This window comes from Fusarium mangiferae (assembly GCF_900044065.1).
Source record: "Fusarium mangiferae strain MRC7560 genome assembly, contig: FMAN_scaffold006, whole genome shotgun sequence".
Lineage (NCBI taxonomy): Eukaryota > Fungi > Ascomycota > Sordariomycetes > Hypocreales > Nectriaceae > Fusarium > Fusarium mangiferae.
The window spans coordinates 217,193-238,028 of NW_024573926.1; the positions used below are offsets into that span (position 1 = coordinate 217,193).

The 20,836-nt window shown below is 50.8% G+C and overlaps 6 protein-coding genes across 6 annotated transcripts; 3 read left to right on the plus strand and 3 right to left on the minus strand.

The window, feature by feature from the left end:
- Positions 1–1,165: 1,165 nt before the first annotated feature.
- Positions 1,166–6,851, plus strand: FMAN_02824 (putative fatty acid synthase, alpha subunit; the record flags this gene model as incomplete). Its single annotated transcript, XM_041831565.1, has 3 exons — positions 1,166–1,697; positions 1,755–6,691; positions 6,741–6,851. The coding sequence occupies 3 exons, from the start codon at positions 1,166–1,168 to the stop codon at positions 6,849–6,851; spliced, it is 5,580 nt and encodes a 1,859-aa protein (XP_041682115.1).
- Positions 6,852–7,549: 698 nt separating this feature from the next.
- Positions 7,550–8,139, minus strand: FMAN_02825 (uncharacterized protein; the record flags this gene model as incomplete). Its single annotated transcript, XM_041831566.1, has 4 exons — positions 7,550–7,726; positions 7,785–7,835; positions 7,899–8,039; positions 8,137–8,139. 4 exons carry the CDS (start codon positions 8,137–8,139, stop codon positions 7,550–7,552), a joined length of 372 nt encoding a protein of 123 aa, XP_041682116.1.
- A 532-nt stretch (positions 8,140–8,671) lies between these two features.
- FMAN_02826 (uncharacterized protein) lies at positions 8,672–10,411 on the plus strand (the record flags this gene model as incomplete). The annotated part of the gene is made up of 1 exon (XM_041831567.1): positions 8,672–10,411. One exon carries the CDS (start codon positions 8,672–8,674, stop codon positions 10,409–10,411), a length of 1,740 nt encoding a protein of 579 aa, XP_041682117.1.
- Positions 10,412–12,116: 1,705 nt separating this feature from the next.
- FMAN_02827 (uncharacterized protein) lies at positions 12,117–14,086 on the plus strand (the record flags this gene model as incomplete). Its single annotated transcript, XM_041831568.1, has 3 exons — positions 12,117–13,059; positions 13,110–13,451; positions 13,503–14,086. The coding sequence occupies 3 exons, from the start codon at positions 12,117–12,119 to the stop codon at positions 14,084–14,086; spliced, it is 1,869 nt and encodes a 622-aa protein (XP_041682118.1).
- A 422-nt stretch (positions 14,087–14,508) lies between these two features.
- On the minus strand, positions 14,509–18,017 carry FMAN_02828 (uncharacterized protein; the record flags this gene model as incomplete). The annotated part of the gene is made up of 3 exons (XM_041831569.1): positions 14,509–16,020; positions 16,069–17,057; positions 17,108–18,017. The coding sequence occupies 3 exons, from the start codon at positions 18,015–18,017 to the stop codon at positions 14,509–14,511; spliced, it is 3,411 nt and encodes a 1,136-aa protein (XP_041682119.1).
- Positions 18,018–18,413: 396 nt separating this feature from the next.
- Positions 18,414–20,448, minus strand: FMAN_02829 (uncharacterized protein; the record flags this gene model as incomplete). The annotated part of the gene is made up of 3 exons (XM_041831570.1): positions 18,414–19,673; positions 19,720–20,328; positions 20,383–20,448. The coding sequence occupies 3 exons, from the start codon at positions 20,446–20,448 to the stop codon at positions 18,414–18,416; spliced, it is 1,935 nt and encodes a 644-aa protein (XP_041682120.1).
- Positions 20,449–20,836: the final 388 nt, after the last annotated feature.

Genomic DNA, 20,836 nt, shown 5'->3' on the forward strand with positions numbered 1-20,836 from the left:
CACTATCCTCGCTTATTCCTACGAGCTCTGACTGGTAGCAGGGACCATCTGTCATAGCCTTAGACCCCAGGGGTTGATATTTATGACCCGTGGGATGTCTGTCGTCACCTTGCCTTTGATATTCCGAGATGGAGCCTATTCTTATCGTTGCTGGGCCGAGAACTTAATTGTCGACCAGTAGATAACAGAATCGAGAATGCAACATAAGCAAGCCGCTCGGCCGAGTTATCAGTGGCTCATGAAGGCAAAGCCATAAAGAAGATAGCCAGCCAAACCAGTTATCTCCATCTCAGTTCATCGATGTTGATGGTGCCCCAAAAGGTCGGTTTCTGGGGAAGATGCTCCCCTGGACGCCCCTGGCTGGTGCACGCCTACGGCGTTCAACCATACTCGGATAGGCATAGCGCTGGAATATGGTTGAGGAGCGGGCTGCACGCCAAGGACCCGCCGCCATGTGTGGCTCGGGGATGTTCCAATGTTCCACTCAAGAGAAAGTACCGGATACTCAACCGTGCTACAGCGGGAGCGAGCGTATAGGGCGCCCTGTAAGGGTCTCGATGTACCGACATCTGCTCTTCCAACAGGTACTGTACAAGACGCCAATTGCCCGGTGGAGGGGGGGCCAACTTAGGAGAGAACAGGTCGGGGTGTGTGTGGCCTAGAGCTTCCCCCAATTTTTTTTTCACTCGACGACTTTTTGGTGGGCCAGTCGTTCAACAATCGGCTGCTCCCTCGCAAGTCGGTTACAGTCGTGATTACCTATTCGTACGGGCCATCCGCATCCCATTGGATGTTTTTGGCTTGATCCTTCAGCTCTGTCTCTTCTCTAATTCCTCCCATTGCTTCTCGCTGGTTGGCAGAACGGATTTTCACCTTTGGCCTTCATATTCATAGACTCTCCGGCCACTTTCTTCTGCCTCCATCATCCTTCTCATTCTCCTTCCCCTCCTCCTCCCCTTCTTTCCATCTCCCCGCCAGCTGCCTTCAGCTTGGGAGTTCATTACGACGGTTCCATCTTCTCTTTACGTTGGGGTTAAGCGGGCCCCTAGTACATTCACCGTCAATTCGACCATCGTCTTGCACCAATTCTAGGTTGCCATAGCCAGTTCGCGCTTTTCGAGATACCCCTTCTTTCAAATCCTCTCACGACCTAATACCGCCAAAAATGCGTCCCGAAGTTGAGCAAGAGCTTGCCCACACGCTGCTCGTTGAATTGCTCGCATACCAATTTGCTTCTCCTGTTAGATGGATTGAGACTCAAGATGTGTTCCTCGGTGAGAGGACCGCTGAGCGAGTCGTGGAAATTGGTCCTGCCGATACTCTTGGTGTCATGGCTAAGCGAACCTTGAAGTCCAAGTACGAAGCCTACGATGCCGCCAAGTCCGTTCAGCGAAATATCCTCTGCTATAACAAGGATGCTAAGGAGATCTACTATGATGTTGATCCCGTGGAAGAGGAACCTGAGCCTGCGGCTGCTTCCTCTAGTGATGCCCCTGCAGCTCCTACGGCCGCGGCCGCTGCCGCTGCCGCTGCTCCCGCTGCTGCAGCTGCACCCGCTCCCAGTTCAGGTCCTGTCGCCCAGGTTGCCGATGAGCCTGTACAGGCAGTCGACATTGTTCGTGCCCTCATTGCGCAAAAGCTCAAGAAGCCTCTCCTCGAGGTTCCTCTCAGCAAGGCCATTAAGGACCTTGTCGGTGGTAAGTCAGATTGAGTCTTTAGCAATTGATGTATTATTAACGATATTTCCTGCACAGGCAAATCCACCCTTCAGAACGAGATTCTCGGTGATCTTGGAAAGGAATTCGGTTCCACCCCTGAGAAGCCCGAAGACACACCTCTCGATGAGCTTGGTGCATCCATGCAAGCCACTTTTGATGGCAACCTCGGCAAGCAATCGCTGTCCTTGATTGCTCGACTTATCTCATCCAAGATGCCTGGTGGTTTCAATATCACAGCCGCCCGAAAATATCTCGAGAGTCGATGGGGTCTTGGACCCGGCCGACAAGATGGTGCTCTGCTTCTCGCCCTCACAATGGAGCCTCCTGCGCGACTGGGCTCTGAGGGTGATGCCAAGGCCTTCTTTGACAGCGTCGCCAACAAGTATGCCACCAATGCCGGCATCAGTCTGTCTACAGCTACTGCGGCTGGCCCCGCTGGCGGCTCTAGCGGCGGCATGATGATGGATCCTGCTGCTATTGATGCCCTCACCAAGGACCAGCGTGCCCTCTTCAAGCAACAATTAGAGCTTCTCGCTCGATACCTCAAGATCGACCTCCGTGAGGGTGAGAAGGCTCACCTCAACTCCCAGAAATCCGAGAAGGTTTTGCAAGCCCAGCTTGATCTCTGGACTGCCGAGCATGGTGACTTCTATGCTTCTGGTATCGAGCCTGTCTTCACCCCCCTCAAGGCCCGAACCTACGATTCATCATGGAACTGGGCTCGCCAAGACGCTCTCAGCATGTACTTCGATATCATCTTCGGTCGTCTCCAGGCTGTTGATCGTGAGATTGTTAGCCAGTGCATTCGTCTCATGAACCGATCCAACCCCAAGCTCCTCGACTTCATGCAGTATCATATTGACAACTGTCCCACTGAGCGAGGTGAGACTTACAAGCTTGCTCAGGAGCTCGGACAGCAGCTTCTCGAGAACTGCAAGGATGTTCTTGATGTCGCCCCTGTGTACAAGGATGTTTCCCTCCCTACCGGACCCAGGACAACAGTCGACGCCCGGGGCAACCTCAACTACGAGGAAGTCCCGCGTGCCAGCTGTCGCAAGCTCGAGCATTATGTCCAGCAAATGGCTGAGGGAGGCAAGATCTCTGAGTACGGCAACCGCACCAAGGTCCAGAGCGACCTTTCTCGCATCTACAGACTCATCAAGCAGCAGCACAAGCTGTCCAAGACTTCTCAGCTTGAGATCAAGAGCCTTTATGGCGAGGTCCTTCGCTCGCTTGCCATGAACGAGAGCCAGATCCTTCCTAAGGACAACAAGGGCCGAAAGGTTCTGAAGAACAGCCAGAGCAAGGGTAAGGTTGAGACCATTCCCTTCCTTCACCTCAAGAAGAAGGGTCTCCATGGCTGGGACTACAGCAAGAAGCTTACCGGCGTATACCTCAACTGTCTTGAGGATGCTGCCAAGTCTGGTGTCACCTTCCAGGACAAGCACGTTCTCATGACTGGTGCTGGTGCCGGTTCTATCGGTGCCGAGGTCCTTCAGGGTCTCATCAGCGGTGGCGCTAAGGTCATTGTCACCACCAGCCGCTTCTCCCGCGAGGTCACCGAGTACTACCAGGCCATGTACACCCGCTATGGCTCTCGCGGCTCCCAGATTGTCGTCGTTCCCTTCAATCAGGGTAGCAAGCAAGACGTTGAGGCCCTCGTCGAGTACATCTACGATACCAAGGAGGGTCTTGGCTGGGATCTCGACTTCATCGTTCCTTTCGCTGCTATCCCCGAGAATGGTCGCGAGATTGACAGCATTGACTCCAAGTCTGAGCTTGCCCATCGTATCATGCTTACCAACCTTGTTCGTCTCCTCGGATGCGTCAAGGCCCAAAAGACTGAGCGTGGCTTCGAGACCCGACCTGCTCAGGTTGTTCTGCCCCTTTCTCCTAACCACGGCACCTTCGGCAATGACGGTCTTTACTCCGAGTCCAAGCTTGGCCTCGAGACTCTCTTCAACAGATGGCACTCCGAGAGCTGGGCCAACTACCTCACCATTTGCGGTGCGGTCATTGGCTGGACCCGAGGAACTGGTCTCATGTCTGGTAACAACATCGTTGCCGAGGGCGTTGAGGCGTTCGGCGTCCGCACTTTCTCTCAGCAGGAGATGGCTTTCAACCTTCTTGGTCTCATGTCTCCCACTTTGGTTGATCTGTGCCAGAATGAGCCTGTCTTTGCTGACCTAAACGGTGGTCTGCAGTTCATTCCTAATCTGAACGAGACCATGACCAAGCTCCGCAAGGATATCATGGAGACTAGCGAGGTTCGCCGTGCTGTTGCCAAAGAGAGTGCCATTGAGAATACTATTGTCAATGGTGCCGCCTCCGAGGTTCTTTACAAGAAGAAGACAATTGATCCTCGTGCCAACATCAAGCTTGACTTCCCCAACCGACCTGACTGGAAGACCGAGATTGAGCCACTCAACGAGAATCTTAAAGGCATGGTTGACCTGGAGAAGGTCGTTGTGGTCACTGGTTTTGCTGAAGTTGGTCCTTGGGGTAACTCTCGAACTCGATGGGAGATGGAGGCCTATGGCGAATTCTCCTTGGAGGGTTGCGTTGAGATGGCTTGGATCATGGGTCTCATCAAGAACCACAATGGTCTTATCAAGGGTAAGCCTTACTCCGGCTGGGTTGACGCCAAGACTGGTGAGCCCATCGACGACAAGGACGTCAAGCCCAAGTATGAGAAGTATGTTCTTGAGCACTCTGGTATTCGTCTGATCGAGCCTGAGCTGTTCGAGGGCTACGACCCCAACAAGAAGCAGCTGCTTCACGAGGTCGTCATTGAGGAGGATCTTGAGCCCTTCGAGGCCTCTAAAGAGACTGCCGAGGAGTTCAAGCGTGAGCACGGTGACAAGGTTGAGGTCTTCGAGATCCCGGATAGCGGCGAGTACATCATTCGCCTCAGGAAGGGTGCCTCTCTCTGGATCCCCAAGGCACTTCGCTTCGATCGTCTCGTCGCTGGTCAGATCCCCACTGGCTGGGACCCCAAGCGATATGGTGTTCCTGAGGATATCGTCTCCCAAGTTGACCCTGTCACACTGTTCCTTCTTGTGTCTACTGCCGAGGCTCTCCTTTCTTGTGGTATCACCGACCCCTACGAGTTCTACAAGTACGTCCACGTCTCCGAAGTTGGCAACTGTGTTGGTTCCGGTATGGGCGGAGCCGCCGCTCTCCGCGACATGCACCGCACTCGTTTCCTCGACCAGCCAGTGCAGAACGACATTCTCCAAGAGTCTTTCATCAACACCATGGCTGCCTGGGTTAACATGTTGTTGATGTCCTCTTCTGGACCCATCAAGACCCCTGTCGGTGCTTGTGCTACCGCTGTTGAGTCCATTGACACCGGTTATGAGACCATCATGGAGGGTAAGGCTCGCGTCTGCTTTGTCGGTGGCTTCGATGATCTCGGTGAGGAAGGTTCTTATGAATTCGCCAACATGAAGGCCACCAGCAACACCGTTGACGAGTTTGCCCATGGGCGTACTCCTAAGGAGATGTCTCGTCCTACCACTACTACCCGAAACGGATTCATGGAGTCTCAGGGTTGCGGTATCCAGGTCATCATGACTGCCAAGCTTGCTCTTGACATGGGTGTCCCCATCCACGGCATCGTTGCCCTGACCACCACTGCTTCTGACAAGATTGGCCGTTCCGTTCCCGCTCCAGGCCAGGGTGTTCTCACCACAGCTCGCGAGAACCCTGGCAAGTTCCCTTCGCCTCTTCTGGACATCAACTACCGACGCCGCCAGATCGAGCGTCGCAAGAAGACTATCAAGCAATGGCAAGAGTCGGAGCTTGAGTATGTTCATGACGAGATTGATGCCATGAAGTCTCAGGGCGCTTCCTTTGACGAGAAGGAGTATGCCGCGGACCGCTTCGCTCACATTGAGAAGGAAGCCGCCCGACAGGAGAAGGAGCTTCTCCGCAGCATGGGCAACAACTTCTGGAAGAGCGATCCTAGCATCGCCCCTCTGCGCGGTGCCCTCGCCACATGGGGTCTCACCGTCGACGATATCGGTGTTGCCTCGTTCCACGGAACCTCTACGAAGGCCAATGATAAGAACGAGTCCAATGTCATCTGCCAGCAGCTTCGCCATCTTGGTCGCAAGAAGGGCAACGCTGTCTTGGGTATCTTCCAGAAGTACCTCACTGGTCACCCCAAGGGTGCTGCTGGCGCTTGGATGATGAACGGTTGTCTCCAGGTCCTCGACACCGGTCTTGTTCCTGGAAACCGCAACGCCGACAACGTTGATCCCGTCATGGAGCAGTACGACCTCATCGTCTACCCCAGCCGCAGCATCCAGACCGACGGTGTCAAGGCCTTCTCCGTTACCTCTTTCGGTTTCGGACAGAAGGGTGCTCAGGCCATTGGTGTCCACCCTAAGTACCTGTTTGCTACTCTTGATGAGAAGACCTACGCCGAATACTGCGCCAAGGTCGATGCTCGCCAGAAGAAGGCCTACCGATACTTCCACGATGGCTTCATCAACAACAAGCTGTTCGTCGCCAAGAACAACTCTCCTTACTCTGACGACCAGCTCAGCAAGGTTCTTCTCAACCCTGATGCTCGTGTCTCTGAGGACAAGAAGTCATCCGAGCTGAAGTATGCACCCGACTTCATGAAGAAGTCGGAGAAGGTTGTTTCATCAGCCAAGGCTAAGGAGACTGAGCAAGTCATGGAAGCTCTGGCCCTCAAGGTCACAAACAAGAACAGCCAGGTTGGCGTTGATGTTGAAGACATTGCCGCTGTCAACATCGACAACGACACTTTCGTCGAGCGTAACTTTACCGCTAACGAGATCTCCTACTGCCGCCAAGCTCCCAGCCCCCAGAGCTCTTTCGCCGGCCGCTGGAGTGCCAAGGAGGCTGTTTTCAAGTCTCTTGGCGTCGCTAGTCAAGGCGCTGGTGCCGCTATGAAGGACATTGAGATTGTCAAGGGAGAGAACGGTGCCCCCACTGTTTCTGTAAGTCACCTTTATTCAAGTCAAACACGGAAGATGCTAACATGCATAGCTTCATGGTGAGGCTGCTGCTGCCGCCAAGAAGGCCGGTGTGAAGGATATCACACTGTCCATCTCACACTCTGATAGCCAGGCTATCGCTGTGGCTGTCGCCAACTTTTAAGTGAATATAATGAGAAGGACGGGCTGTACGGGTTTACTTTGGACTTTGTAATGGGCGTTTGATGAACGATGTTTCGATATAATGCCTGACTCTTTTGATGATATATGTTGCCGGCTACAGTTCATACTGGGCCTATGGTGTTGATAGAACTTGGCGCAGACTGCGCTGGGTAAAACAATTTTACGCATGAAATAGACAATTTTACAGTTCCCCACAATCCCCTGTTGTGATAGCCATGGGCCAGTTTTTATAACCATGAACTGAGGCCATGGACTTCAGTGGTCAGTTGATACTCAGTCCATGGGAGTGGACGCGAATTTTTAGGCTTCGAATTTATGATGGATCATTTGCAATTGTACTTGCTTAGTCAACGTACTGCACTCAAACGAGCGAGCGCAAAACACTAAAATTAGGAACCTGTCTTGTGCTGACTTGAAGACATATGTCATTAATTGTTGGCACATAGACTGGGTTATTCTTCCCAGCTTGTTTAGAGCTCATCCCGAGCTTCTACAGCCCACCAACAGGGCCGCGACCAAACTGGTAGTTGAGATGTCCATGCGGTGATACCAGAGAACCTTCTTGGTCCTCCTCTTCTCTTTGGTATCGAAGACTCCACTATGCCTTGTTGGGAGGTGTTGTGAAATCTAGGACCGTTGGTTCAAGGTGTAGATATCATCGTTAACCACGTAATTATCTCATTGACCCCGACCTCGGCCTCGGCCTCTTCCACCACGACCGCGTCCACGATCAGCACGGCCGCTGTGATCTCCCCTTGACTGTCCCCCTCTTCCGCCTCGGAAGCCGCCCTGCTGGCCCTTCTGTGATTCGCTGACCTGGTCGATGATCTCGTCGGGTACTCTCAGGTATTTGATCTGCTGCACATTAGTATCTTTTTCTAGGCAAATACTCCATGGCACAGTTGAAACGTACATTGTTTCCCTTGACATAGACCTCTGGTAACCTGACAAATCGATCGCCCTCCTGTACTCAGCCCGTCAGTATATCCTGTTCGAAGGTATCGCGTTCGTGACTGCGGGCGCATACCGGACTTGTCTGTACCACCTCCTTGAGTGTGAGGTTCATCCATGTATCGCACGAAACCAGATGTCCGTTGAGTGTCTCGCCGTTCTTCAGCTCAACGAGCATGGGGTGGCCCTGGGCCGCATTGAGTAGTCCGAGGGGTAGCTATTCGCTGTCAGCTGCTGCTATGCGAACATTGTGCGCTGAGATGATCAGGGTTTTAAATGGTGACCATCGGGGGTCAAGGGTAATTAAAACGTACCATGGTCTAATTTGTTGCGTCGTAACAATGTGGTTTATGATGCGGTGCTGGAAACGGATCGTTGAGAATGGGACAAGCTCAGTGGAGCGCGCCTGTTCGGTGAGACCCAAGGTGAGAGCGGCTGTGAGCGGCTAACGCCTCGTAGAATGCATAGCCCCGTTAGCGACAGTGGTCGTTGCACAAATACCTTACTGAAGCTGCCGCCGCCTTAGTTGTAGGTATGCAAGGTACAGAATTCATTCGATTATCGGCAGAATCCATTCCTCAGCATCGACATTGGCAACATAATCGTACGGCGAGAATGCCTTGTCCACGATTGGTGTATAATGGTCTACGACGCTGTCTTTGCCAAGCATCTTATAGGCCTCATTCACTAAGACTCCTGAGATCAGCAGGGCCAGGACGATGGCCTCTATATCTAAAAACATTTCAAAATCGCCAATATGGGACCGACATAGCCAAGGACCAAAAAATCACAGGTTTTCTCGACAATGATCACTTGTTGAATTCGTTTCAGGATGAACTTGACCAGGCCATGTCTTCGGACTCTGGAGAGAAGAAGGGATCATTGAATACATTTTCCCGCGAATGTGAGCCCGGGCAAGCTCAGCAAAAGAGTATAGAGATGGGGCAACATGTTGATCAACAAGCCAAGCCAGAAGGCCCAAACCCAGCCCTGGCTAAGGTGTTGCCAGACTTGAATACCGTATCAATTCCAGTGATGGTTGACGCCCTCAGGCGGTTACGGATGCCACAACAGAAAGGCAATTCTAGTCTCCCTACCAACAGATATTTAAGAATCCTGAATATCGTTAGATTTCTTCTCAGACACCGCAACTATCCCCCTGATGCTTTGATCTATGAGAGCCTGATGACTGCTATGGCCGACCCACAGGGGTCTAGCAAAGGAGTTCGCAAATTATTGGACGATATGACTTTTCAAAATGTCCCGCTTACTGCGGATATTTGCTACCTTGCTCTCGAAGCTCTTAGTGTACACCCAGACTATATCCTGCGGCAAGAAGTTGTGCAGATAATGGAGCAGCACTGGTTCGAATTCACGATGCCTGCCAAACAAAGTATTGCCGTGGCGATGTTACGAGAAGGCCAGTTTGAATTGGCTTTGAGTAAGTTCGACCAGCTTTTAGAAGAGCCAGGACATGTGGATCTTTGGGTTTATGATATCTTTATTCTGGAGTTTGGCAGAGAAGGGTTTTTCGACGAAATGCTTCACGTCCTCAAGAAGCGAAAGTTTGCCCACGGTTCCGACAGTGCTTTCAGAAGTATCCAGCTGATGGCCTTGGACATGTTCAGCCAGGGTTTCCACCACGAAGGAACAACTTTCGTATGGCGAGATGTTGTCAATATCCCAGTTCACAGCCCTTCCGGTGGTATTATTGAGAACGTTCTGGCCACCGGGGCCAGGCACGGTGACATTGAACTCGCCCGCCAAGCTCTTCAGAAGCTGGCGGTTCGTGGCAAGCCTCGCCAGCGGCATAATGATGCTATGGTAGAAGCGTTCGCTAATTCGGGGGATGTGGCGGGTGCGCTTACACTTTTGAATCTGCAACAGGACAAAGGGCGCATCCTTCTCCGAGAAACCACAATGCCCGTTCTACGGGCTTTACTCAAGAACCGCAATCTTATTAGCGAAGCTGAGGCTGCTATTCAAAGCATGCGCAAAGAGGGGCCTGTTCCCCAGGAAGTCCTTATGGTTACGATCGAGGCTCTGGCTCGAACCCGAGCTTCAGAAGCTGCTATGCACCTTTTCAATGACATGCACCTCCTCACCGGGAAAAGTCCCCGACTGTCAGACATTGGGCTTCTTCTTCGTCATGCCAGCCAAACAACGACGCAGTATGACCTCGCAGTGGCTTACAATTCCGAGCTTGCCAAGATTGACACCACCTCGATGTCAATAGGGAATGAGAAGACTAAGAACGATCAAGGCAATGACGATGCCACAGTCCCCGAGACTTGGATGGACCAAGTCGAAGCGGGCCCTGCCTTTGACGTGATAATCCCAGCCTGCGCACAGATGGGCGATTTTGACCTGGCGTTCAAGTTCATTGACTATGCCAAGAATGCAGCGCCTGATTACCCTGCCTGGAGGTCTGCAAGTTGGGTCGAGCCATTCATCAAGCTGGCCCTCGATGCAGAGCACCCTGGAGTGTGGAAGATTGTCGACCTATTAGACCAAGGCCAAGACGCACCAGCTACGATGGTACGAAAGGAGCTTCAACGACGGCGCATTCAGAAGAGAGCAAGCAGTTGATAAGATGCTATGCTGCATAAGTCAATAGACATCAGCTCAAAGATGAGACTCTAGGGCCAAGAATGCACCGGAAAGAGACTATTACGTTACATTATCGTATCCGGTCTCTGGTTGCACTTCAGGGTCAGCATCGGGCGACGTTGAGCCTATCAACTAGCTACTGTGTGTTTTTGAGCTTATCGTCAAGCCGGCCAGCTGTTGTGCATGAGCGTCAATGACGTGACGAACATAATAATGCGACCTCTGAGCTTTCATGTCTGGCCTTGAAGTGTCATTACAGTAAGCAGGGTCCCGGGCTATCCGATGTATTTGTATTTGTATTTTAGCTTGAGTATGATTCTTATCAGGCTGGGGAGCGGGCGCTGATCGTTGGAGTAGCTGGGGCGTTTGGGTCTCAGTCAGTGAGATATAAGGCCCTACCAACCCCGGGAAAGGTGTTGGCTGTCATGGTGTGGAGGACTCAAGATATTGTTGGGGTATATAAGAAGAGATTTCACGGTTCGGCCGAAAAAAGGACGAGTTCCATGAGTCACATGAAATGGTACACACATATTCAACCTCCGGTTTGAAAGCAACGATATTTAATTCAGAGTTGGTCCGTCGTGATTAATATTCCGCAGAGTCTCGGCATGCAAGGAAAATTGAGGCTCCTCGACCGGGGAGACGTCACACCGAGGGTGATTAATCCAGGGGCCTTGAGGCTTCTGATTGGGTGATCTTGGCACCACGTCCCCGGGACGATTGCTAAGCTTTTGACGGCAGATGGCGGAGGGTCTCACCCATTTAGGTCATTAGTGCTGATCTTTGGGGTTCAAGATATGTTTTGGTTTTTTTTACTTGCTGAGCATGCATGTTATGAGCTGGCGGGCTCTTGGAGCTTACCGCTGAGGTGAGAGACATGCGTAAGGGGAAGAGCCAAAGAGATAGATATAGGCTGAGATCCAGAGATGAAAGACAAAGTAAGCAGCCAAGATGTACATATCGTCGTGTTAGTGCTCACAGATCAACAACAGTCTAAGAGAAAGGCAGCCGAGCATCCGGATCTCAATGACGACATATGAATTCAGTCTCCAGATGGCCATCAATCTTACTGTAGACAAATTCAACTACCGTGTAGATTCGCCTGACTAGTCCAAAACGTAAGAAGCCCGACTCGATTCGCAATAGATCCACAGGCTAAAGTAAAAATTCATACAGTATTACAGTGTAAGTGCTCACGCAGATAAGCAAAACCTCACCCCGGCGGTGATAAACACTAATCACCCTCCAATCCTAAATGTCAGCCCTAAACTCCGCTTAGGTCCAGATTATTCCAAAACCTGCAGCTTGTTGATCACCTCTAGGATAATAAAGTAGGCCGAGCACCGAGCAGGGATTGGTAATAACGTCAGGCATGTTAGTCCGAAAGTGGCTTACAGAGTTATGCTTGCTCGTATGGTCCATATCAAAGACATGTGGAAGGGCTAAGATTGCATTACAGCATGATGGGTGACTAACTCCGGATTGCTAAGCTCCGTGGTGTAAGAGCTTGCAGAGGAGCAGGCGAGTGGGAGAGAATATGAGTATAAGACGAGTGCATACCTCATGAGATTTGAACTCCAGATCTCAGTTAGCATAATAAGCTTAAAGAGAACCCTTCCCACCTAATAACCTCTTCTTATCCCCATTTGAAACAGTTATCTCGATAAGAAGATAATACATCAATATGTCAGACCTTATCAGAGATGCTCCCTTGGGGCAACTCATCCGCTTCGTCACCCGCAACAAATATCTCCAGTACCCGGAAGAAAAGCCTGACTTCAAGCTCCCAGAGTCTTGGGTTGCAGTGATCAACAATCCCGACGCCATCATTGAAGAGTCTTCTCCCAACGACAACACAGTCCTCACTGGTACAGCTCTCGCATCCTCAGCCTCATCCACTGTTGCAGCAGAGGAAGATCCCAAGCTCAAGGGTGACAATGAGAAGAACGACAAGAGCGAGAAGAACAATGAGAACGACGACATCGAGCGTGCTGATCCTCAGCCCATGAGACTCCATCGCTCACGATCTCCCCAAGAAACACAAGCCTACACTGTCGACAGACTCGAGGCCGACGAAGAGCACGATGTCGAGAAGGTCAAGTCTATCCCTGTTGTTCCCAAGCGGACAAAGGATGGTTCTATCCTCGTCGATTGGTACTTCAGCGACGACAACGAGAATCCTCATAACTGGACCAGCAACCGTCGCCTAGGTGTCTCCCTCATCATCTGCCTATACACCTTCGTCGTCTATACATCCTCTGCGATCTACACTTCCTCAACTGAAGGTGTAATGCACGCTTTTGGAGTTAGTCAACTCAAAGCTTCGCTTGGTCTTGCTCTATATGTCCTGGGCTATGGTATCGGCCCTCTGATTTTCTCACCCCTGAGCGAGATTCCTCGCATTGGACGAAACCCCGTTTACATTGTTACGATGTTTCTCTTTGTTATCATCTCTATCCCAACAGCACTAGTAGACAACTACCCCGGTCTCATGGTTCTTCGATTCCTTCAGGGCTTCTTCGGCTCGCCTTGTTTGGCTTCTGGTGGTGCTTCACTGGGAGACATTTACAGTCTCATGGCTCTCCCCTATGCCATGATGGCCTGGGTCTCGGCTGCTTACTGTGGTCGTAAGTCTCCTTTACTCTCATTGTCTCTTGCTTTCAACTAACATATACAGCTGCTCTTGGTCCTCTGATCAGCGGTTTCGCCGTCCCCGCAAAGAACTGGCGATGGTCTCTCTATGAGAGTATCTGGGCCTCGGCCCCTATCTTCATCCTTATGTTCCTTCTCCTCCCTGAGACCAGCGGTGCCAACATTCTCCTCCGTCGAGCAGAGCGTCTTCGAAAGCTCACTGGCAACCAACGCTTCATGTCACAGAGTGAGATTGACCAGCGCCATATGAAGGTCTCTGCCATTGCTGTCGATGCACTCATCAAGCCTATGGAGATCACCATCAAGGATCCTGCCGTGCTGTTCGTTCAGGTCTACACTGCCATTATCTACGGTATCTACTATTCATGTAAGTTCGCTCCACCACATCATTGGCATCTCGATAACTAACTCTTCTCAGTCTTCGAGGTTTTCCCTCGTGTCTACCCAGTCTACTACAACATGAACCTTGGTCAAATCGGTCTCGTCTTCCTCTGCGTTCTCGTCTCTTGTATGATTGGCGTAGGCCTCTACCTCTCCTACCTCTACTTTTACATGGACCCTCGCATCGCTAAGCGTGGCTGGCCCATTCAAGAAAGTCGTCTTGTTCCGGCTCTACCAGCCGCCCTTGGTCCTACCATTGGCTTGTTCCTTTTTGCCTGGACAGCTCGATCCTCTATTCACTGGATCGTGCCCACCATTGGCATCACCATCTACGGAGCTACAGTCTTTATTGTCATGCAGTGTATCTTTGTGTACATTCCTCTCAGCTACCCAATGTATGCTGCCAGTCTCTTCGCAGCGAATGACTTCTTCCGAAGTGCTCTAGCTTGCGGCAGTGTTCTCTTTGCCCAGCCTTTGTTTGACAATCTCGGTGTTGCTAAGGGTACCAGTCTTCTCGGTGGTCTAAGTGTTATCGGTATCATTGGTATTTGGCTGCTATACTTTTACGGTGGCAAGCTACGATCCCTCAGCAAGTTTGCTATTTCGGACCATGTTGAGTAGACAAACTACATCCAAAGACCGACAACCTATCTGAATACCTTACGGGAATACTTTGTATGACTGGACGAATGACTGGAAAATAATGTGATGGAAATACCATGGAATTTGGCGGGACTTAAGAGGAATACATGAGTCAAGGTTAATGATCAGCTGAGTAGCACCTAATAATGATTTAAGCTATGTGATTTTTCAAAGATACTATCACATCCATCAGGTGAAAAGAAGAAGAAATGTGACAACCTACGATTCTCGATTGTCTAACATTGCCGGGTATCTGCAGAGATGAGGGCCCTAACCCAATTCCTGTTTATGCCATAATTGTGCTAAATAAACCGATTCGCCAAACCCATCCATAGCAATTTCTTCACCGCTCATAAGCCATAGATGAATAGTTAGTTGTGTACAATTGAGCACCATGGCTCCTAAACGCCTGACCATGGCTCATAGTTATAGCCAGATGACTGGCCCCCAGGATGAACAGAAGGGTTGTGCGAGTTTTGGAAGTACCAGCTAGGCGGCTGTTGCTGGTTTGATGTCTGAGCCTGTTGGCTTTGATGTGTAGATCCAGAGTATGATGCGTAACCCTGCTGCTGCTGTTGTGGTTGCTGCTGGTTATATGAACCACTGCTAGCACGAGTATGCTGTTGTGTGTTTGAACGCATGTTGAAGTTCTGGCGGGATGCCGCCGTTGGTTTAGACGCTGTTGTCTGTGCGTAAATATTAGGTGTTTGATATGATGGGTTTGTGCCATGTGGGCGATCGTTTCGACTCGAAGAATTAGACCACTGGTTTGCAGTGGAAGGAGTACTCTGATAGGATGTGCTCATGGTGGTCGATGGTTGATGGCTTCCGCTGGTGCTAGTACTGTTGTAACGCCCATAGTCATTATAGCCAGAACCACCGGACATATGCGATGTATCGTAATGAGCACTCCCTCGTGGGTTCTGCTGCTGAGTCATGTCGGGAGGAGGCTGGTAGCCCCGTGCCTGTTCAGTTACAGGTGTACGAGACTGGTTTCGCTGGCTTGTTCTAGAAGTCGTGCGAGGAACCGCAGCTTGTTGAAAGGGGGATTTACGGGTCTGTGCCATCATGGCTGCGGCAGCGACGGGCGATTGACGTGCCTGGGCCTGTTGCATGACCGTGTTGGGCAGTGCAGCTTGTTTGGGAGTATCATTTGTTAGACTCTGGTTCTTCTGTCGAGTCCTCCCACTTGAGCGTGTTTCGTATGTCATCTGCGGAGAGACAGATGACATTGTGGTTCCAGGCATAGTCGTGTTGGGAGTTTGAGCCCAGTCCGATGGCTGTGGGTTTGCAGGCATGTTTTGCACATTGGCTTGGCTGGGCTCAGACGGAAGACTTCTTCGTGTCTTGCTGGTGGTGCTACTTCCACCAACACTACCGCTACCAAAGGCAGTCCATCGCCTTGTTTCAGAGGGGGCGATCGTACCAGCAGGTGCTGGGATAGGGGGGGCCGGGTGGACCATGGGCTGTGTAACTTCTGGCAGGTTATGAGAGTAGTTACCTCTCTGCGGTACCGATGTGCTCATTGCTTGAGAGCTGGTCGAGTAAGGGTCTGGCTGAGGAAGAACTAGCCCGGAAGCAGGCTGGTAGTAGTTGCTCTGTGTGGACTGGGTATCTTGAGTTGTTGCATCAGTATTGATGACCATGTTTCCAATATTCATCTGAGGGTATGAGTAGTCCTGTGAAGTGTCTTGTTGTTCGTCATCTTCCTGCTCAGAACCTTCTCCCTTGGCATCTTCCTGCTGCTCTACCTCTTCATCCTCCTCATCGCCATCTTCATCTTCATCATCATCAACAACGATTGTCTCAGACTTCTTGGGTTTTGTTGTCCTGTTTCTTGGTTTCTGTAATGCATATTCACATGCAGTCCCATGATCCGCACATTCGGTGCAGGTTGGTCTCTCCCTCGGGCACTAATCCTATTAGTTCAATAGCGTCTAATTAGTTTGAGTGGCATTTACCTTTGTTTTCCGTGCCTTGCATGGGAAACAGGCTGTTCTCGACTTGCCCATCTTCTTCCTCTTACGCTTAGGAGTGGAAGTGTCGTCAGCAGCCTGAGCTACTGCTGTCTCAGTATCTGTATTCGCGTTGCTCTGAGCACTTGACTGTGGCACTAGCTCTTTGGTAGTTCTAGGTCCGGTTGAAGTTGTCTGACTGCTCTGTGTTGAAGAGCTTGCCTGTGTTGAGCCTTCCTTGTTGCCGGGATGGACAATGCGTAGGCGTTCTGCACCGTATTTGACAAGCATGTTGAGTGACTCGCGTTGCAACTCTGGTGCTTGGTTGGCGAAGATGCCAAACTGCTCAGGAGACAATGTGGTGGGATCGACACCAGCGTTGCTGAGCATTGTCGTGGCTGCCTCTTTTCGACGTGCTGCTTCAGCTGCTGAGACATTAACTGGAAAAGCAACTGAAGCCATTTGGCCGTTTGGCTGCTGAGACGAAGTTCCATTCGTCGTTGCGTCCCCCATCAATCCTTGAGGATAATCGTTGAATCCTTGCTGCCCAATATTGCCGGGCGCTTCTCCGCCGTTCATATACGATGGGACCCCTTGATTTTGCCCATCGATTGCTGGTGCCCCAGGATAATCTGGAGGGATCATCGGCCCGTCTACTGAGTCCGCTGGTTGGGATGCTCCATTGTTTTTCTTCTTTCGTTTCCGGGGATTACCATTCTCATCTTGCGCCTTTACCGTAGAATCCCGCTTCTTTCGCTCCTTCTTGTCTTTCTTCTCACCTCTAGGTTTCCTCGGCGTCTTCTCCTTTGCCTTCTGCTGCTGTTCTAGGAGTCTCTGCGCGCCTGGTCCCAGTTGACGAGGAGCAGGCTTGAAGTGAGCTGCCAGCTCTGCAACTGTTTTGTGCAAGGGAGTATGGTCGTATTTTACGGTGATGGAGCGACTGCCGCGGTTAAAGGCAATCGTGATAGATCCTCGACAGTCAAAAGCAGGCCGAGCTATCTCATTGTCAGCCAGTCGAGAATTTCGTATGGCGCTCTGAACTTACCATGCAGAACAGGGTCAGGTTCTCTCTGACTGAACTCTCCTACTATTGTTTTCGTTTGGTTCTTTGCATTCTGTCGAGTCCATTGCTGATACGATTCCTTGCACAAATACGTAAAAGTCCAACCCTGTGTACCGCGCGACACCTCTCGAACGGTCCATGTACTCCCATCGGTTGAGCTGATTATTGAAATGATATGTTTTGCGACAGATCGTTGCAGGGTCGGATCGTCCTGCGGCTGATTCATGAGCGTATCATTGGCAAAGACCACGCGCGATAGCTGCCCTTCATCCTGATTTCCATTCGTTCCTACAGATTGCGCTCCTCCCAGTGATGGATCGATGTTGTTCAGGCTCTCGAGTGTCCCGTTCTCGGATTCGGATACAGGCAACTGAAATCGTACCGTGGCTCTCAATTCGATCGTCAAAGCCACATGTTCGGCCCGTGTCGGTGTCGCCTTGGCATCTAGAATGCTTCGTAGTTTGAGCTGGAGCTCCTCGACCGAACCGCATTGCGAGTTACCTGACGCGGCGGATGTCTGCGCGCCGCCAAGACCAAGGCTTGCGAGGAAATCGGCCATGGTCTTTCGTTGCTCGCAAGTTGGCCGGCGTCGCGCCAAACGCAACAGCCTTGAGTTATACTCGTCAGCGCCCGGCTCCTTCTGAGGTGATGAGGTGACAAGTGTTGCCGAAGCGATGCTTGGACGAAGCTGTCCTGGCGTTTGCGGGCTCACGAACGCGCAGGTGGGTGATGGTGGAGCTACGGATTTGATAGACGGGGTTAGGGGCCGGGGAGTGTTTAGCTGACGTTTAGTGGGCGTGACTTGAGCGCTTCGCCACTGAAAACCACCAACGGGTGCTGAAGGGGGTGTGAGTATAGAGGATGAATCTATCCTCCCGCCTGCAGTCGCCATGTTTCATATTGGAATTTTTCAAATAGATACTCAGATCAAAGTGAATAGAAATGAACTCTGGCAGTTTTTATGATTCGTTTGTTAGGGTGTTCAACCGATGGTGTTGTTACCGAGTAAATGAAGCTTTGTTGAATGCGATGAAAAGGAAGTGATTGCGAAAGCTTCGAAGGCTTCAAAAGCTTCCATGTAGAAAGAAAAGGCTTGCAATCACAGTCACAATAAGAAATAAATGAGCGGGGTCATTCTCCTTAGTGTTTTGATTCAATATGATCAAGGGCTCGCAAGTTGATAAACAATGCCCTTACAAAGTAGCATAATAAACGCCCATTCCGCCGGCCACACATTCTTCATATAAAGCACCAATAATACACACTATTGTGCCCTTCGACCTCAGTCTCATGAACTTTCCTCTATCCATTCCTCGATTCTCTCGATCAATTCTACCTTTCGTCCGGCAGTACTCATACCCTTAGTAGCTAGTATATCTTTGAGCTGAGCGACAGTCATTTTTTGAATTGTCCCGCCTTCGATTGCGGCCTTCAATTGAGCCATACTGAAGGAAGAACCAGTTGCCTTCTCTGATGAACCTCTAGATTTCTTTACCGGTCTTTCCATGTCTTCATCGTCCGTTTCACGTTTTGTTGATTTCCTGTTCGCAACTTTACCAGACTCTTCTTCTAGAGACTCAGACCATTCTTCCAAGTAGCCACCTGCTCGTTTGCTGATCGCTTTGTATTTTGGCTCCGTTGCATCGTCTGCCTTCTCGGGTACCTCTTCCTCCAAAGCAAGGGCCTGAAGGATTCTGTAGTGCCACTGCAACGCGGGGTTGGGGTATTTCAATGGATCGTACATAGCCTTTGGCAGCTGGAGTTGCTGGATGATAGTCCGCATCTGTGTCGTAAGTTCTCCGGAACTTCGCAGCACTTCACTTGGTGGGTTGATATTTCGCAGGTCATCCTGGAATGGTAGAGGATAGATCCAAAGTCCAGCAGGTAGATATGGTGTTCCTGAGCCATCTTCAGACCGCTCTCTAGACGGTATGATGGCCGCCAACATTGGCTGTGCATTAGCTCGAGTGATACACCAAGCGACACCCATTTTGTCATCCTTGAGAAGTTTCTGCCAGAGCGCTGTGAAAACTCTGGTCGAACCAACATAATCTTCTTCGCTGGGGAAGATGAACGTAGACTTCTTAGTGCTTGCCCATATGGGGAGCAAACTGCGCGGTTTGAAGCCGATGATACGAATGATGGGTGATCCGAAATCCTTCAATGACTTCTGTTCGTCTGGAGAGAAGTAGACATATTCGCCGCCGAACTTGTACGCCTTCTTTATCTCTGCTTTTTCAACGGTCCTGGTGCTATCCTCCGCAATTCGCGTAGTTTCACTTGTAGCAATTTGCGGCTTTTCACCGTCCAGCCAAACATAGCAAGTGCGTGCTGGTGTTTGACGATGAACAATGTTATACCCCTTCACTGAGATGCGTAGCCCAGGAGCAATCTCGAATGGCAGATTTGAAAACAGGGCTCTCTTTGCAGTTTGTTTTGAATTGAAATTTGAGATGAGCGAGTTGAGTAATGTCAATCCTTTTCCAGATTTCGAGGTTCGGACTTCTGTCATGTTCGCCTCTCCAACAGGGTCACGATAGATAATATCCTTTGCGTGTTAGCTGGTTCCCTGGTATCTTCAAAACAATTCTTACATCATAAAACTTGTGGAGGTCGAATTTCTCATCTCCACGGGTGATAGGGAATAGATCTATCAGGATCCCAAGGTCGTACAGATCCTTGGCTCGTACCGCTGCAGCGGACTTTGCCTGTTTGTCAGATGCGTGGGGATTGTCGTTGTCAGTTACTATAAACAAACGACGACTGCCGAAGTTCGCAGCTTTTGTTGTGAAGATCTGGTTCGCACAGAATAGCACATTCGACATGCTGACAGGCTCATCCGAAGGTGTCAGTACCCCATCTTCATCCTCGCCGTCTTCGACAAGGGTTTTGAGGGCCTGGATATCCTCCGCCGCAGGCACGTCGAGATCAGTGAAAAGATAACAATGAGGGTAACCTAGACCACTTGGACCTTCTACAGAGTCCTGGAATTTTGATCTGTTCGTTCCAAAGAGAAGTATGCCCATCATGTCCTTGGGATTAGAAATGATGCGTTGCTCCATGAGATGATAGGCGCATTTTAAGGCAGCCTGGACAGGGCTGTCACGATCTGCCTTTTTGGAGTCCGAGGGCGGCGGTGGCTCTAACATAGATTTGCTGATATCGATCGCAAGCAGGATGGCATCCTTCTGTGCCTTATAGTTCTATGGGTGGATCAATATGGAGTTGGGTTGAGTACCAATGTTCGATCAACTCACGTTCTCATCGAGTTCTTGCTCCTCCTCATCTTCGTCTTCTTTTCGCCAGGGCTGTTTATCAGCCATATTGATGCGATTGATGTCTGTTGTTTTCAGTGAAACCCGATCAATCTCATCCCAGGGTCAGCTTGACTTTAAGAGCTGATGAGAGATCCCATGCTAGCGGGTCATAGCTTTAGGCAAACGCGAGCTAATGACAAGGTCCGACGCGCTGCCTGTCGCGAGCTCACGTGCACAGTTCTGAGCGATTACCAATTGCGTGATTGGTTGGCGAGGCCCTGTTCGGCGGTACCTGTTACACCACGGAAGCTCGGGGGGGTCAGCAAGTCACTCCTAGCAGCCAAATCCCGATATGATGCATTGTAGGCGATCCCGGAGCCCATGGAGATGCGTGCATCATCGCCGTCGGCACTAGTTGCATGTACGTAACATAAGATTTCTTTACACCCCTCAG